The sequence below is a fragment of the Triturus cristatus genome, chromosome 6, assembly GCF_964204655.1.
Source record: "Triturus cristatus chromosome 6, aTriCri1.1, whole genome shotgun sequence".
NCBI lineage: Eukaryota > Metazoa > Chordata > Amphibia > Caudata > Salamandridae > Triturus > Triturus cristatus.
The window spans coordinates 774,186,554-774,204,277 of record NC_140589.1 but is presented as its reverse complement, the minus strand read 5'-3'; the positions used below and the strand labels follow the sequence as shown (position 1 = coordinate 774,204,277).

Below are 17,724 nucleotides of genomic sequence, written 5' to 3'. Positions count from 1 at the left end.
AAACATGTGATTGGCAGATTAGATGAATTGCTTTGCAGCAGGCAAAGCAACCCTTCAAGTCATTTTCTGATGATTCAAACTTGTAGGCATCAAATTACACATAGCTCTGTTTAACAAGCGCAGTAACAACGTGGCAATATACTGAAAGCATTACACCAAGAAGTGCAGGACAAATACAAATTATCTTTGTAGACGGTCCCTTAATCCCCAAGCCAATGAACCATTAGATACACTTCCCTAGTAGATTTAGTTAGTGAGATACCTCAGTGGTCAATGTAACTACCTATTGTGGTTAATCAGGGGAAACCGGAAGGTGACAGGTTTGAATTATGAGATTTTGTAGCAGCATTTTCAGCACACTTATGAATTTGCTGTGTTTGTGACATTGTCCACCATATGCTGTGCAATTTGCAGATGCCACCCAAATAGCAGACCGGTTACTAAGTTTAACTGATGATCTTATAGTTGCTGATTGCTGTATTCAAGTGTTCAGATGGTAAACTGGTACTACTGAGGTACAACGTTTTCTAAACAGCATTAATAGGTGTTGAAATGACAAAATATTGTAATAATACGGTTACTGATTATGCAATATCATGCCAGATAATTTTATTTTTCTCGAAGCACTATTTTGTAAATCTTTCTGCATAATGCGGCTTTCATTGCTGCATAATTCCACTGGCCCTAACATTTTCCCATGATTACTGAATCACTTTGTATCTTCATCCAGCTATTTTCCTGACCACACCATAGTTTACTTAACTTCTCTAATGAAAGTGTGTCCGGTAAAAAGCCTTAACTGTCTTCTGCCCTAGAGGACAGTCTTACTCTAACCTTATGATTGCACCCATCTTTTCCTGGATTCATGAGACCCCCATTTGGAGGTGACTGGTGACATAATAGTACATTGTGGACATACATGTCCTTTGCATTATTAAATACTTTCTACCTTTTGTCCACCTGTCGGGCTTATACCATGAATAAATGCTTCACAGTTGACCTTCACCAATTGAAAAATGAATGCAGAGAAAGCCATTTGAACAAATCAAAGTTCCTATCTCATTGTTCCACTTGCAAAGTGTACTCTATAGGGATTAGAAATTAGCTTGCACATGTGCTCAAAAGAATAGCCAAGACTACTTTGTCTGGCAAGTCTACACTGAACTTTGTCATTTTTATAAGAAGATGATAACATCTAATTACAAGCCTCATTATGCCCTCAATTGTGCTCACTGGCAACCTCCTTGACCTTCTCCATGAACAAAATTTCTGCTCTAAGTGGGAGCATCTCTTGCACCACCACTTGGCTCGATGACTCTCATTCAATATTTCACACCTGGTCTACCCTTCATCGTGGGTTCTCGCTAGTCTTTGATGATGACTCTAACATTTCTTAATGTGCTCCAAAAATATCTCCATCTCATAGGATGTTTGAACTGCAATAATGGTTAGCCAGGTTATCATTGTACTATTACTTCTCATCACCAGGTTAATCAGTGTTTTTATTCCGGCGGTATTAAAGCCAAAAACATGCCATCAACGCCCCTATTGTAAAGAAACCTTTGGCAAACATAGAAAATCTATCAACCTACTGACCTATCCCAGGCCTATCCTGTGTTGCAGAGCCATTTGAAATAGTAGGCATCTGTCTGTTTTTATTTTTTCTGGAATCAAATGCCATTTTCAGTGACTTCCATCAGGTTTCTGACACCTCAGTGGCACATAATCAATGCTGTGAAACAGAAAGGAATAAGTACTGAATACCGGGAACCAAGCCCTAGTCTGGTCTTTGATTTTATTAGACCTCTTGGCCACATTTAGACGACATTCACATAAGGTGCTCCTCAAAGACCAGTCTCAATTGGTTTGCATCAATGTTACAGTGCTACCTTTTCCTGTTTATGTCTTTATAAAGCGCTGCAAAAAGCCTTGGGCCCGATTCACAGAACTAACTTAAGACAAAATCCTAAACTTACTACTTTTGGTATTCACAGAAGTTAGGATTTTGTCTTAAGTTTTTCTTAAGACAAACTTAAGACAAAATCCTAACTTCTGTGAATACCAAAAGTAGTAAGTTTAGGATTTTGTCTTAAGTTAGTTCTGTGAATCGGCCCCCTTGAGTTAGTTTCAGAGTAGGATCAGACACGTAGAAAGATGAAAATGGGTTAAGTTATAAAAATAGCTGAGCATATTGAGGAGAGGTATTATCAGTTGAACAAACGCATCTACCATGAAATGTGATTCGGCCTTGGTGAAGAGTCTGCATCATGAACGTGCCGAAGCTAGTCTACATCTGCATCTGACCAATAGGCCCAAGAAAAGAAGGAGGACAGAATACGGCTCGTCTGGTGATTCTCTTGTTTTGCCCCACGAGGCTGGAGGCCAATGGGTTGATGGTAGAGCACTAGGCCTGGGCATAAATTAAATTACACCAGAATAATCAGAGTGATTTCGGTAATTCCACCTTACTCTTTGACACATAATTACTGATATGTACGTGATTACTCCTGCTCCCGTAATTTAGAGTAATATGGGGGGAAAAAACCTTCCACAAGAGAACATTTAGCGAGTATGAGTGGCCGCTCATGCATGCTGTTTGTGTTCAGCAGCATTTAGCTCTGTTTCTTCGCACAAAATGCATCTCACTTTCATTTTGGACGCCTGGGTGCATTTTTATTCATGAAAATAGGGCTAAATGTCTTTAGTGAGGTTGGGCGAAACTCCTACCCCAAGAGAACAATTAGCAGGCAAGAGCAGCTGTTCATGCTAACTATTTGTGTTCTGTTCCATTTAGCATTACTTCCTGGTGCAAAATACTTCCTCGCCTCCATTTTGAGGGCAAGGGAGTATTTTTGCACCAAGAAATAGCACTAAATACAAAATGACTCTTCGTGCATGCCTTCGCATAATCTTGCGGAATTACTAGGTAATTCCGTGTGATTCTCCTACATGGAATTTCGCAGCTAAGCCCACCCCTACCAAGTACCCAAAGTCCTATTTTAATTGTAGCCTTCTAAAATGCAGCGCTGGTTTAAACAACCAGGTCATGGAATAGAGGCAGGCACAGGAAGGGATATCTAGAAATCTGCTTGAAGAAATAGGGTTTTAGCAATCTCCTGAATTTGGAAAAATGTTATTCTCTGTGTCAAGAGGGAAGTAAAGACCTCCATAGAGATGAGCCCGGATCATGAAAAGGAATTCCTCAAAAAATCTTATAACAAGTCGAAAAGATGGGTTGCAAACAGGGCCGGACTGGGTGTAGCGGACACCAGGCGTTTCCCCGGTGGGCTGCCATGGTGGGGGCTAGTTTTGGATCCCAGGGGGGCCGTTTGTTTTACCGGGGGCTGGCAATATCAGCCTCCTTTAACAAAATTGCCCGAAACCGGCCCTAACAAAGAACTCCACCGCACTCCCCCCGGGGGTGGGCGACCGAGCAGTTTGCCAGGGCCGCTTTCGGTTCCCAGTCTGGCCCTGGTTGCAAATTAAGATTAGAAGATATTAGCCATCTGATGGGAAAATAAGCAACAAACACCAATGATAGGTAATAGGATGCTCGCCCATGCTAGACTTTGTGGACAAGGTAGAAAAATTTGAAATGTGCTTTTTCATTTACTGGGAGCCAGTGGAGGGCCTTCAGTGCAGCCGCAATGAGATCATGTTGTTTCAGACCATACATGAGATGAACAGTAGTGCATTGATTTGTTAGGAAGTGCAGTTTAGAGGCTATTACAAGAGTAAGGGCGAGAAAACATTCGATAAGGAGCTGGGAAATGTCTCTTTTTACTAAACGCTAGAATATTTTTTCACAATATTAGGACATTTTGTCTGTGAAAGGAAGAGAAGGAATATCAAACATCAAATAATTTCTTGTTAGTCTCCTTAGCTCCATAACTCTTCCACTACTGTGCAAGACGTTCGCATATAGAAGATACAGAAGGTAACCAGCACTGCAGAGCTTGCACTGCCCAAACAAGTAACCAGAGCCCCTTGGTACACTAGCCTCATCCATCCACATCCCGCCAATTAGTTGCTGCTGGAACTTCTGATGGGAATGGGATATGGGTATCATTCATTCGGCGCCCGTCTGGGTAAGGGTAGGACAGGGGAAGGTGTGCGTGCAGCAGCCATAATGGGCAGGTGTCAGCCGATTTAGAAATAAATTAGAATTGCACTACCTGCCATTAGGGCTGATATCTGGACAGTATTTTATGTCAAGTTCAATAATAAAAATAAAAGTTGGGAGAAACAGCAAAATCATTCACCCTTCCCTAAAGACAAGTTAACGTAATATTGGAAATCCTCAAAGAATTCACTTCAAAAGTATTTTAGAAGTGTCTTATCTGTGCCTCAATTGTCATTTAAGCCCACACATGCAGATTTTGTATGCTGAACAATAAGATAAATCATTTTACATGAAAACGAAACCACATCTCAGCTCCTGGCTCTTTTACAAACCGAAAGCAAGGACAAATGGCCTTAACTTTGCTCAAAGTTGACATCCATGCCAGCCATGGTACAGTCTATATGACACGATGCAGCATCTCCCATACCATGTGAAAATCCCAACCGATACTGCTGTGTTCCCAATGCAACCTATAAAAAAAATATCCCAAACCCCAACCCACGTGCAACCAGAAAAGCAGCCCATCACACAACAGAACAGCCCCACACACAGCCACAAAACCAGCTAACCCACTAATTTGGCAGATTCTTCTGACACTGCAAGATTGCCATTTATGCCAGTATTCTCATGCCACTGAGAGAAATAAGCCAGCAGTACACTGAGCAATACGATTCATAATATATAGTACATCATAAGACTATGACAGTGAAAAAAGACTGAAAGCTAAACGAAGTGAATTACCAAGCCACAATCAATACATGTCTTGTGTTCCAAAGGTTTAGTGATATATTAAAGATGTTTTGCACGAGTCCTAAAAAAGAAGAACTACACTTGCACCATTTTGCTGCCAATGTAATACAGTTTGGAGCAAATGACCTGTGCATCAGTGCAAACAGGGAACACCCCAATTTCGCTTAAGATAATAGTATAACATTTAAATCAGCTCCTCTTTCAAATGTAAATGATAGTAGCACATTTAAGTGCTAAATAGTAGGCCCCTGGCGGTGAACTCTGCTCCATTCATGGAGTTTGCAGAGTTTTCTGCACTCTGTGCTCTGCGGAGCTCGCGAAGTGCAGAAAACTCCACTCACCGTAGTGCAGCTTTTTCCTCGCTCGCGCTCGCCAACGGTAAGTTGGCGTGTGCAAGCTTCCCTTGGATGGAATTTCTACTTGACTGGCATGAAGATCAGTGTTAAGCAGTTTGGGCTGCAATCCGCCACTTGCTGAACTCCGCTGAGCTTTTTTGTCACTTCGCGGAGTTCCACGTAGCTGAACTCTGCGAACTACGTCCAGGCCACCTAAATAGTACGTTCCATTTTATGTTAGATAATTATATCAGATAAGTAACAAAAGCAGTGCATAGAGTTGTTAACTAACTACGATTTCTTTGACTGTGTCTATGACACTTGTAAAACGAGTTCTAAAAGAGTTTCATGTGTATTTAGCATTAATTTCTCATGTTTGCCATGGTACAACATAGAATGATGCAACGTCACTTTACCCCATTCAGTATTACATTAAAAACAATATAGTGCAAAACTATGATTCCCTGTTACAGTTGCAGCAGTACAACAGTTCTGTAATACAGCCTGATATGGTGACTATTTAGATATTACCAGAATTACAAATACAAGCACATGATACAACACAGATGGAGTCATGGGCACCAATTTTCAAAGAAAGGTCACTCCCAGTCTGTGAGGATACACCGCTTTTTGGGATCCATATAGCAGAAGAGGGCTTAGTTGCAAGCAAGAAACTTCTAGGTTTGCACTGAAGATATTAAACGTACCTGATTTGGGGTACGTCACAATAAATACATCATCGTCTCTTATTTCAAAGTCTTCAATTGAGTCCATGAGTTCTGGTGTACTCAAGGATGCTAAGATTCGAAATCCTTTATATTCAAAGGTACCTCTTCGATTATCAGCAATTTCATATTCTGAAATAAAATACATAGTGTGCATTTAATGATGATGTCACAGCCTTTCTATTGGTGTTTTTTGTGAAGTAGAATATAAGCAAGCACACCCCTTCGCATGTAAATTTCATTTGAAAGAAATATTTGAATCATAGTTGATAGACCCTGTACCTAAATATTTCCTATTGTTTGATCATGGCATTGTTTAAATATCAATTACAGTACTACACTGTCATCAATTGATTGAACCATCATTACCACTTCATTGGTATTCCTTCTCAGTATTTGTTATTTTCCTGTAAACATAAGTTGTTTGTTGCTCCCTTTTTATGTCAGGCTAACTGACTTCTATCCTTTTACTAGTGTCATTGTTTGCATTTAGAGAACTACTTTTTAGGTTGAGCCTAGACAGTGTACACGTTGTCTCACCGAGACATGCTGTATTCACCCTGTGCGCTTGCAGCCCAGCCATTGTCTTTTTAGTCGTCCCTTCGATTGTCATTCAAAAATGCTTGCTAGCTAGTGGTTAATCCTTCCTCTTTGTCGCTCTTTTTTGTGATTGGTTTCCACTCACAGAGCACCGCAGAATTACTGTTATTATTTCGCTTCTGTGTTCATTTGGGCGAATATATTTTTCTTTGATCCTGCTCGTGTCACTGTTTGCCCATCTTCGATGATTCAGCTTTGGTGCCCATCAATTAATATCCTATTTTATAGAGTGCAAATTCAACTGTCCCAAAGGTATTGAAGCGCTTTACAAAAGTGGCAGTTACATTACACAAGGTCAGGTTAATTTTGGGGGTTTTAGGTGCACAGAGATTAAATGATGCCAACGCCGCCCGTGCTTATTCATTATTTCCCCTCTAGAGCAACATTTGTCACTCCTACCTCCTCCCATGTCGCTGGCATGCCCGCCCTGCTGCCTCTTTCTGTAGTCCTCCTCCTCTATGAGCTCTAATTTGAAAGCACATTCAAAGCACCTCCCCAGGGACTATTAGACATTTTTTGTTATATCATGTGAACCCGAGTGACACGAAGATAGTGGAGTGCTTCACATGAGTGCTGGCTACATTACACCAGGTCAGATTGATTTTTGAGGGCTTTTTTACCGAACGTGAACTCGACTGACCTTAAGGTATTGGCGCACATAACAAAAGCACCAATTACATTACACAAGCTCAGATAAATGTTTTTGTTTTTAGGTGTGCGGAGGTTAAGTGATGCCGACACTGTCCCTGTTTATTCATTATTTCCTCTCAACCCGACAAATGGGAGCATTTTGCTGTTGTTGCTATGTCCAGTGCTCCTATACCCAGAGGGCTGGGACAGATGGTGGGGCCAGAGGCTTGGTAAACGGATGGCACAAGCAGTGTTTTGAATGGAAATCTCTGGAGAAGGGTGCCTGGTGAATAGTTCAATACTCTAGTGATTCAAAATGTTGTAGTGCTGTTGACTTTCATCAAGGCACTTGCCTTTCTGTCTTTGAATTAAAAAGCCTTGGAATGTGCCCATACATGTTTCCTAAGGCAAATATGTAGTCCTGTATCACTCTGCATGAGCCAGCATGTAGTAATAGTATAACTTTTCAATACCTGGTGGCACACCACCCAGGATAATGTGCTGAATGGCTAAACACTTATAAGGTCCCAAAGGCAAGACCTATTTGCTGTGTCAATGCTTCTTTCTTTTGATGAAAGTATTCTTTGAAAGTGTGTATGTTTTTTTCTTTTATAATGTGTGCTGCTACTACACTTTACATTCCCCTGCTCTCCACATCTCGTTCTCTATGTTGCTTCCTCACGCCTTCCTAGCTCGTTTTCTTTATCTCCATGTTGTTTCTGCACCCCTTCCCTCTCCAAGCTTGTCTGTTGATTTCTTTGTCTCTCCTCATCCTGCTCATTGTTTTAGCAAATACCAGCAGCTACATTAACACAAAATTTGTGCAATAAAAGCGGAAAAGGACTGTGCGCAGTCACAGTGATGAAAGTGTGGTCTTATTCAGAAAGTAATTTACGTTGGCTCAATTTTCATGCAATTTATATGCACAGCTGGTTTCCTCATTTGCAGTATTGAAAGCAAACATAGAAAACTGATCAGGGAGCAGAGCACACACTGAGAACCCCCAATAGGAAATAAGCGCACTGTAGGATTGTGTAAAAGAACCATCACTCTCTGTCATTTCCACAGTTTCATGAACTCCATGAGAGTGCATGTCCTGTCTTGTTCTCTCCACCATGGATTGCTTCCCCACTTCAGCTTCCATTGCCCCCCCTCCTCCCATGCCAGCACATCAGTTGTGAGACTTGAAAAAAGCTTTGTTGAGTCTCAATGCTGACTGTGCTGTCTCTTTCAGAAAATCTTTAAATTGGCTTGTCTGGTATGTAGGGTTGCCCCCTTTCCAAGACAAAAATACCGGCCATTTTTTGAAATTTTAAGTCTGCAAAAGTCTGGACACTATACTAAATAGGACTTTACAGGCAGCTCTCGAACCATTTAAAATTGCTTTCTGTTTATATTTGCTGTTTGAAGTATTCATAGATAAGGGCTAAAAATATCCAGCTTTAGATGATTTTGCATACTTTTCTACCATCCGGGACGTTAATATGCCAGTGGTACTACTAGAAAACCAGTCAGGTGGCAACGCTACTCAAATGCACAGTGGGTTACATCTCTTACAACACCAAAAAGACAATAGAAACCATATTTTCAGATGGCATAGGACAAAATCATCAAGATTTGCTTTATGTTTTCGAGCTGTGCCATCTGAAAATCAAGCTCAAACTTTTATAAACATTGGGTTAAAATCTTGCCCTTCAGACAGTGCAAGTGAATTAAAACAGACATTCGACTCTGTGTTGAGCCATCTCAGTTGTTCGTGAAACCACCCCTGGAGCATGTGGTTTTCACCGTAGTGGGTTACCGCACAAATCAGGAGAAGCGGGCAGTAATGTAAGCAGGAAGGGGGCAGGTGGGCCAAACACACACACATGCACACTGACTGACTCACACTCATGCATTCACATGCACACGCACACACCCATTCACAGCAGACACTCACAAATATGCATGCATTCATACATTCACATGTCGTACCTAACATTAAAAGAAATAACACTAACTGGGATGTTGACCTCAGAGGGAAGCCTCCGTGGTTCCTGACTATTAGGACTGCTGCTTCCTTTCATTGGCTGACCTTGTTATAAGGAAGTGCCAGTTCCTTACTCGTCACAGAGTGGGATGGGGCCACTGAGACTGCTGACCCCATTCAACCCCACTCTGTGACGAGGTGTCAATAATGGACACCCGCTCCTGAGCACGTCTGGGTTTAGGACTGAAGGGCCCAAGTACAAGGCTCTGAGTTACACTCCCCCTCATCATTAAATGGAGGACCACAAAACCACCAACAGGGGCTGAGGATAGCATGACCATAGCTCTGGTACATCATCCACCCAGCAAAGTTCAGCTCAGGCAGTTAGGCGCCTGTGCATTTTGCACATGTGCAGCACCTTGCTGCCTAAACTGAACAAGTAGAGTGCATGCCAGGCTAACCTTTGCTCAGAGTGACAGACAGTCTTTGTATGACCTGGCATTATTAGCGTGGGTTTCCCCTGTATTTTTGCTTTTGCCTCCTGCGTATTTGCTGGGTGGTGGACTTTGTTTTTCTGATCTAGATGCTTTGGGCAATTTGCCACTGCTGTTCAGTGCCAAAGTGCAAATGCTCCCTTGCTCAAGTGTTGTAATGGATTGGTGTTTCCACAAACAATTAATCTATTTGGTTTACTGTTAAGTCCCTAGTACAGTGTACTGTGTGTGCCCAGGGCCTGTAAACCAAATGCTGCTAGTAGGCTTGCAGCACTGATTGTGCCACCTACACAATCTTCCTTGCAACAAGATCTCACACCTACCATTATGGTGCCTGTTTGCAGTCTAGCGCTGCCATGTCGACCTGGCAAGTGCACCAACTTACCAGGCCCTAACCTTGCCTTTTCTCACATGCGAGTCACTCCTAAGGTATGCCCAAGGTACCCCTGTGGACAGGGTGCAGTGTATGTGAAAGGTAGGACATACCCTGATGTGTGTGGCATGTCCTAATAGTGAAATGCTGCCCATTTTGTTTTTCACTATTATGAGGCTATCTGTTCCCATAGGATAGAATGGGGAGTTTGTTTATAACATTTATAAGCCTAACTGCCTATGGGGAAAAGATAGGGAAATAAAGATTGATATGCCTGAACTCAGAATGTTAAGATGCATCTTTTAGTCAGGGTGATTTTTACATTCTGGGTTTGAAAATACCACTTTTAGAAAGTATGTATTTTCTTGCCTAACCATCCTGTGTGCCTCTGCTAGATTGCGTATTGACTGTCTGGCTTTGGAATGACAGTGACTGGGGATGTGCATTCTGTGCAGACAGCCACTTGGGGGGGTTCAGGTGTGTCCTGCCTTTCCAGGGTGAGTCAGGGATGGGCTGAATAGACCTGGGTTGCATTCAGAGTAGGGGGAGGAGATTTCCTTCACACATGAATGGGCCTGGTCTGCCAAGGACAATGCTGTCCCCACCTCCTGCCAGGAAGCTGCACCAGAGAGGACATAACTGGTTTTGGCTGGGCAAAGAGCTTCTCTGCCACAGAGAAAAATGATTTTGTATTATAAAAAGAGGGGGCCAGACCCCAGACATTTAGATCACTCTGGGAATCAGAAGGAACCTTTGCCAAGGAGAAGAGCTGTATAAACTAAGAAGTACTGCCCATTTGCTGTGTGCTGTCTGGGATTGGCCTGCAGTGGCTGTTTCTGCCAAGGAAAGGACAAGGACTTTGCAGTGTGCTGTGTCCCCTGCTTGAGGAAGATCCCCAAGGGCTTGAAGTAGAGCTTGCCTCCTGTTTTAAGTCTCAGTGATACAAATACTTGACCCCCAAGCTCCCCTGCACTCCCTTGCTGAGAGTTCTGACCTGACAAGAGGTGCCTGTAGCTGTTATGGGCCTCTGGAGGTTTTTCTGGCTGTTGGAAGCTGGAAAAGTAACGCAACGAGGAGAAGCACAACGCATCCATACCTGTTTCCGACTCATTGCCGAAGAAACTGACGCAGCGCCTGCTAGAGAAATAGCCGCATCAAGTGCATCCCCAATCCTCACGCATCGCACCTGGGCTCCAAGTCTATAAGATCACTGGGGCCGCAGTAAGAAAGCGACACATCACCTCCCCGCACAGTAAGAAACCAATGCATCACCTTCTCTTCAGTCAGAATCCGACGCATCACCTCCACTGCGTGGCAGTAAGGAGATGAAGAATCACCTTCCTTGCGTGTAAGGAACCAATGCATCACCTTCCCTGCGGCTGTTCTTGCTTTTGATTTTGACGCTTCCAAGGTCCTTTGTGTTGAAAGTGTCGCCACTGCAATTTGCTTTGAACAGAACTGTTTCTACCTTTTGAAAGTCATATTTTTATTTTTGTATTGTTGATTTTTGTCGTTTTGGTCTTGTTTGGTTTAGATAAAGATAACTTCTTTTTTTAAACTGGTGTGGTGTCCATTTATAGTGTTTTCACTGTATTACTATATGTGTTCACAAATGCTTTGCACACTGCCTCTGAGATAAGCCTGTCTCCTCGTGCCAAGCTACCAAGTGGGTGAGCAGGGGTTATTTTAGAAGGGTATCCCCCTTACCCAGACTAGGAAGAAGGATCCCTACTTGGAGAACTGTACAAACCATTGCCAACTAGAGACCCCCATTTCTAACAGTCTTCATGTTGGGAAAAAGATCAGAGGGCAAGGCCCCTCTTCCGCATACCGGAATTTAATGGGTAGTTCATAGTGAGAGTTTTAGAGTGGGCTAAGGATCAGCTCCTTGCTATTGATTTGATTAGCTTGTTGTCCATATCAGTTGTTGACTTTTGGTTTGATGGCTTTCCTCCCTATTTTTGTATTTGTACCATCTAGGAGCATTTTAGTCTCACAGTGTTCTGAGTGGATGTGTTGTAACCTTCCATGGCATGCTTTAGGTAACTCTTTTTTGAGCACACCTTTGAAAGTGCATGTGTTTCTCTGCTCTCTCCCCTGTCTTAGATGCTTTATAGCATTATCTTTTCACTCCTCCCTCCCCCGATACCCTTTCCCCGCTCCTGATGTTACAATATTTATTTTTTTATGTAATTTTGTGAATGTCAAGCAGCTGCAAAGTGCTGCTGGCTAGTCAGTTCATTTTCCATGTTTTGTGTGCACTCTGTTTTCTTTTCTTTTTAACATTATAACCCCTACCGTAATGCTCTCCAGCCCTCACCTTATTCTTCCTGATACAATGTTTATTTATTTTTTATGAGAACCCATCATCTACAATGTGCTGCTGGGCCACTCAAATTCAGTTTTCTTGCTTTCCATGCACTTTTTCTTTGTTCACCTCTTTTAAAACGGTTTATCATTCTACGCCATGATACAAGAATAAACAAAAAATGGGCAACATGTAGCATGATGTATGTGCTGTGCACTTATGCATCCTGACACATGCTTGAACTTTGAAAGTAATCTTGGAATTAGTTTTCTTCAATATAAAACCAATTCCAAAATTGCCTGTCATAAATGCTCATGGAGCTTGACACATGCGTTCACCTTAGAGTGGTAAAGTGCTAGTGAAGATGGCACGATGTATAAGGCAATGTTTGTTATAAGGAACAGAGGATATATATATGCATGTGTCTCTACAAAAGATGCATTTTAAGGGCCTTCGGTTCAGTCGCGGCAGGCATTAATCACGGTTGGGAGGGTGGGGGTTGCGCGGGGAGGGGTTGTGGTAAATGTAATAATACATTTAAACAACGTGTCTGTCCACCTGCTGGGGGAGCCGCCCTGCATGAAACGAGAAATATGAAAGGCTGCTTTCCATTTAAAAATGAAAATATACATGTCTGGATCAATGAGGAATAAGCCTTTCTACACCTAGACAATATACAATGTATCATTTGCACTGCCAATGTACAATTTGCATTGCATCCTATTACGTAGGTTACATCTCAAATTGCATTACTGTTTGCAAACTAGGGGGCATATTATCAAGACAGGCGATAAAATTATCGCCGCTTAAAACGGCGATAATGAGCTTGATAACATGCTCTATGGAATTCCAATTGAAGCTCAGGTTAGATGTCCTTCACATCTAACATGGGCTTCAATTGGAATTCCATAGAGCATATTATCAAGTCCATTATCGCCGTTTTAGCTGCAGTTTTCTGCCCCTAAAGCGGCGATAATTTTATCGCCTGTCTTGATAATAAGCCCCTAAATAGCCCCTTGCGCCAGTGGTACGTCACCAGTGGCGCAGGGGGTTTGTGTACTAAGCCCCTAGATGGCTTGAGAATGGATCTTTGTAGATTGGACCCTACGTCGGCTTTAATGAAAAATAATTAAACCAGGAGTAGAAACAAGGATAAGATAGAAATAACCAGGTGAATCTGGGAAGTAGAGTTTTTAGTGAAATCTATGGACTAAAAGGTTAAAGCGCCAACCACAGATATCTGGTCGCTTGAGACAGGGGCATAGTCAAATGTTAATGCGACAGTGATGGACCGCAGGTCAGATACACAAGGTGGATTGGGCCCAGTCTAGGCTTACCATCGGACTTAGAAAACATTTCAAAGAAAAGTACAGGAGAAGGTAGAGGTCAGCTGGGCAAGGCGGTAGACTGTGCCTGAGGAGGTTGTCATCGCCTGGGAAGTGCTGGATGAATTCTTGGTGAAGTCATCACAATGGTGACAAAAAGCTCTGAGGGGGAGAATGCGGATTTCCAGACCAAAGAGGTCATCCCAAGGGAGCCTGTCACTGTCCAGCCCAGTGAAGTCTTTTACCTTTGGACTTATACAACCTCCAGCAGGACAAAGCTGCAAGCTGTAGCTGAAGAGGACTCCACAAGGTCAGAAACCATCGTTCGAAGGTCCCACTGAACAGGACTTGCTGCTGAAGAGAAAAACATAGCAGGAGCTGCCACAATATCGAGCCCACTTGCTATGCACCTTGGGCAGAATGACGGAATGGCTGACAGGTAGATCCCGATCTTCTGTCAGTACTTCTGCCACTTTTTGGTGAAAAGTTTTATATGTGTCAAATTTTAGGCAGAAGCAGCACCTCTAATTCCTCATGCAAGGGTTCAGGACCTGGGGGCACCACTTGGAGAGTTGAAACACCCCAGCAGAGGCCGGGTGTAGAGTTAAAGGTCTGTGCATGGTGAAGACGTCCATGAAATAGGAAGCATCCCCCCTCTCTCCACCGCAGCCCTTAGCCAGCACAGAAGTCGGCAATGTGTTTTGTTATGCCTGGGAGACACAAATGCCAGTGAAGTGTGGCACAATAGACCAGGGGAGCATTGGAGGAGCTGAAGAAGGTATGGGTGAATGGAGGAGAGATCTTCAAGAGTCCCAAGCTGATTGCACTGAAATATAGGCAACGAATAAGCACCACTGCAGGGGACCATGCCGCAGATAGCAGACCTGAAAGTGGAGGCAGCAGACAGGGTGGTGAACCACTTGGCTGAGCTTTTGCCTGAGTATCGGCAGCAAATGTGGCAGGTGAGAAAAGCCAGCTCTGGTCTATGGGAAAGAAAAAGACTGGCCTGAACCGCTGTCCAAGCCAGCTCTGAGGGAGGCCCAGCCTGACCCTGGGCATTAGGACAGCACGCTATTGTACAGGCTGGTTTTCCGAAGGGAAGGGCTGCAATCAACTGTGTAAAAAACCCTCTGAATCACTGGTGATCCAATGATGAGCCCCTCCTAACCCCCGAGTTGGTTAAGCCAGTAATACCGACTTGGTGGAGCTGATGGGTTGCATATACAGCTCTTGAATGCTCTCAAGACTATGTGGAGCTGCCTCTCCTGCCACACAACAAAAGTGTGGAGAAGAAATTCTGGAGGCATGATTACAGATTCAAGATTCTGGCGCTTAATATGTCCCTATAGCTCACACAAGAGGGCAGCCAACTAGCTTTTGTAGTCACTCTGGTGGTCCTGGGTTGAAGCAGCAAGACAGGCATCAAGCAGCAACACAGTCCTCTGGGGAGCAAGGCAGACCTCAAGCAGCATGGCAGTCTTCTGGTACTAGCAGGGCAGTCCTCTAGGAAGCACCGCAGGCATCAAGCAACAGGGCAGCCCTGTGAGAGGCCGGTCAGTGCTTCTGAATTCTTCCTTATGTCCAGGAGTGTACTGAAAAGTTGTTCTGAGGGTCCAATATTTATAACTGGTGCCTGCCTTTGAAGTGGGGGCATTCTCTATACTACCCTTACATCTGCTTCCTCGACAGTTCTTCTCCTCCCCTATCAATGCCCCAAAAAGTCTGGAGGTGACAGGTTCCTTTGTGTGTGTGCTGGGGGCAGTCCTTTGAAGTGTAAGTGGGGCAGAGAACAACTCCGTCCCAAGCTACCCAGGCAGGATGGCCCAGTGCCTAGTCCCCTTTGTCACAGAAAGCCCAATAGCAGAGCCATTCACAGTAATGTGACCCAGGATAGTGGCATTTGACACCAAATGGTTAGAGTGGGAAAATGCCAACTTTCTAAAAGAGACATTTCCATAATTGTGATTTACAATTTGATTTCACCATTAAAGAAGATTTAAAATTACAATTCATTTGAGTCCAAACATGCCCGTCCTACCTGCTCCCAATCAAAGGTTAGCCATTATTAAATGTAATAAGGTAACCTAATGTTATCCAATGGACGATATAGGCCTCACAGTAGTGAAAAATGACTTTAGGAGTTTTTCACTACCAGGACATGAAAAAGTTAAACCCACATGTCCTACTTTTTAAATACTATGCATCCTTCCTTAAGGGATTTTATGGCCTGTGTTAGGGGTGACATATGTATTAAAAAGGAAGCGTTGGGCCTAGCAAAAGGTGTATTTGTTCAAGTTGAATTGGTTGTTTAAACCCGCACTATAGGCTGCAATGTCAGGGCTGAGGGATGTTTTAAAGTCCTAATTCAGTGGGTGGCACAATGAGTGTTGCAGGCGCACTAGTACATGTTATCACATACTAGGGTCTTATAAGTAAATTAAATGTATGTACTTTTTACCATGTTTTAGGACAAAAACACAAACACTTTAGCACTGGTTAGCAGTGGTATCATGTACAGAATCCTAATGACAACAAACACAAATTTCAGAAAAAAGGGTGAAGGTAAAAGGTTGGAGGGAAGACCACACCAAGGCTGTCAGGTCTAACAGTTCTAAAAATTTGTACATTTTAATTCACCTATCAGTACAAAACACTGAAATAAGGGAGATAACACTTAAGTTCAGGTAAAACCTTTCAATTTCATAGTAAATTCAGAGCAATGGCACATACATGTTTTAACATATACATGTAGGCACAAGTTAGGCATGTGTTTTCCTTGCAAGAATTTATGGCCTCCATTTTAGACTTCAGAGTATCATGGTGCTATGCCATCCTTGTTGCAGCTGCCTAGTATTTAGCAGGGTTGGGTGAGAGTTTCACAAAAACTCAGCAAGATTCCACGGAGATCCGCCAATGGGCAGAAAATATGCACATCGCGCTGCTCACACTGCAATTTAGTGGCAAAAGTCCAAGCAGCTCTAAAAAATCAGTGTGAACAACACCATGCACTATGCAAGAGCATACAGCCATTTGAATTGAATCTACTCGAGTGGCAGCAAATCTACTTGAGAAGCAGCCCTCTGACCATGGCCACTCACAACCGCTCACGTTGGAAAATCGTGCTGGGGGCGCTAAATCTTGCTCGCATTTCTGGAGCCTCATGGCAACGTGCCCACTTTTCAATTGAGGGAATTTGTCCGGAACTCCACATTACAAGAGTAATGCAGATTCGTAAAATTCCACCAATTCCACAGGTAGAATGGAACATTCAGCCCAACCCTAGTATTTAGTGAAATCTCTGACCCAGCATTCAGGAACACAGCTACCAATAGTGCAGTAGGTTCATTAGCACTCAGGCCTAGGGGTTTTAGGAGCCCACTCTACCCAATTTATGGCTATACTTTACTATCCAACCAGTGGCTGGGGGTCCCTCTTTCTTTTTTGCCCTAGGCCCCACTCCACCCTTGTAAGCAACTGTCAGATTATGCATGTGCAGCAGGTTGATAGGGAATCATATGACCCTTGAGGCCCAATGCGGTGGGAAAAGAGTGCTTGCTTCCCCACGCTCCAGGATTACCTCCCCAAGAATGTTAGCACTTTGTGGAAATCGTCTGGGGATGGGGATATCGTTATGCACAGTGCAGAAGGTAAACAAAAAGATATACTAGATTCACTAGATTTACATAATCCCTGGGACCACCCAACCCATACAGCTGTGTACGGATTAAAAATTTAGAGATTCCAAGGTCTGAGAGTGCTGGGTAGCACTTGCCAATAAATGGTTTGCCAGGCAGGTCTAGTAAACTAAAGATGGCAGCCTAAGGTGGATACACAACCACTCTGAGGTCTGTCACTGCCCATCATTCTTCCTCCTTGACCAGCTCTCCCCAAATCCGAGATGCAAGCCCACCAGCAGCTATAATGTGGCATGATTTAGATTGTGACCAATGTCCTGACCCTGCCTTGATCTGAATAGGGGCCCTTAGTTTTTTTGTTCCTTGTTTGTGTATTCAAATGTAGAACTTTTCAAATATTGCCTATTCAATGAAATGATGAAGGAAAGGGAAGAAAGATTTTAACAGAAAGGGCATT

The 17,724-nt window shown here is 43.2% G+C and overlaps 1 protein-coding gene across 2 annotated transcripts in view; it reads right to left on the bottom strand.

The window, feature by feature from the left end:
- Window positions 1-17,724, bottom strand: part of LOC146817853 (amine sulfotransferase-like) — a 369,387-nt gene that overhangs the window by 114,632 nt on the left and 237,031 nt on the right. For both annotated transcript variants that reach the window (XM_085611335.1, XM_085611336.1), the window contains one exon: window positions 5,916-6,065. In XM_085611335.1, coding sequence (XP_085467461.1) covers window positions 5,916-6,065 — 150 coding nt within the window. The remainder of the gene's footprint in view (window positions 1-5,915; window positions 6,066-17,724) is intronic.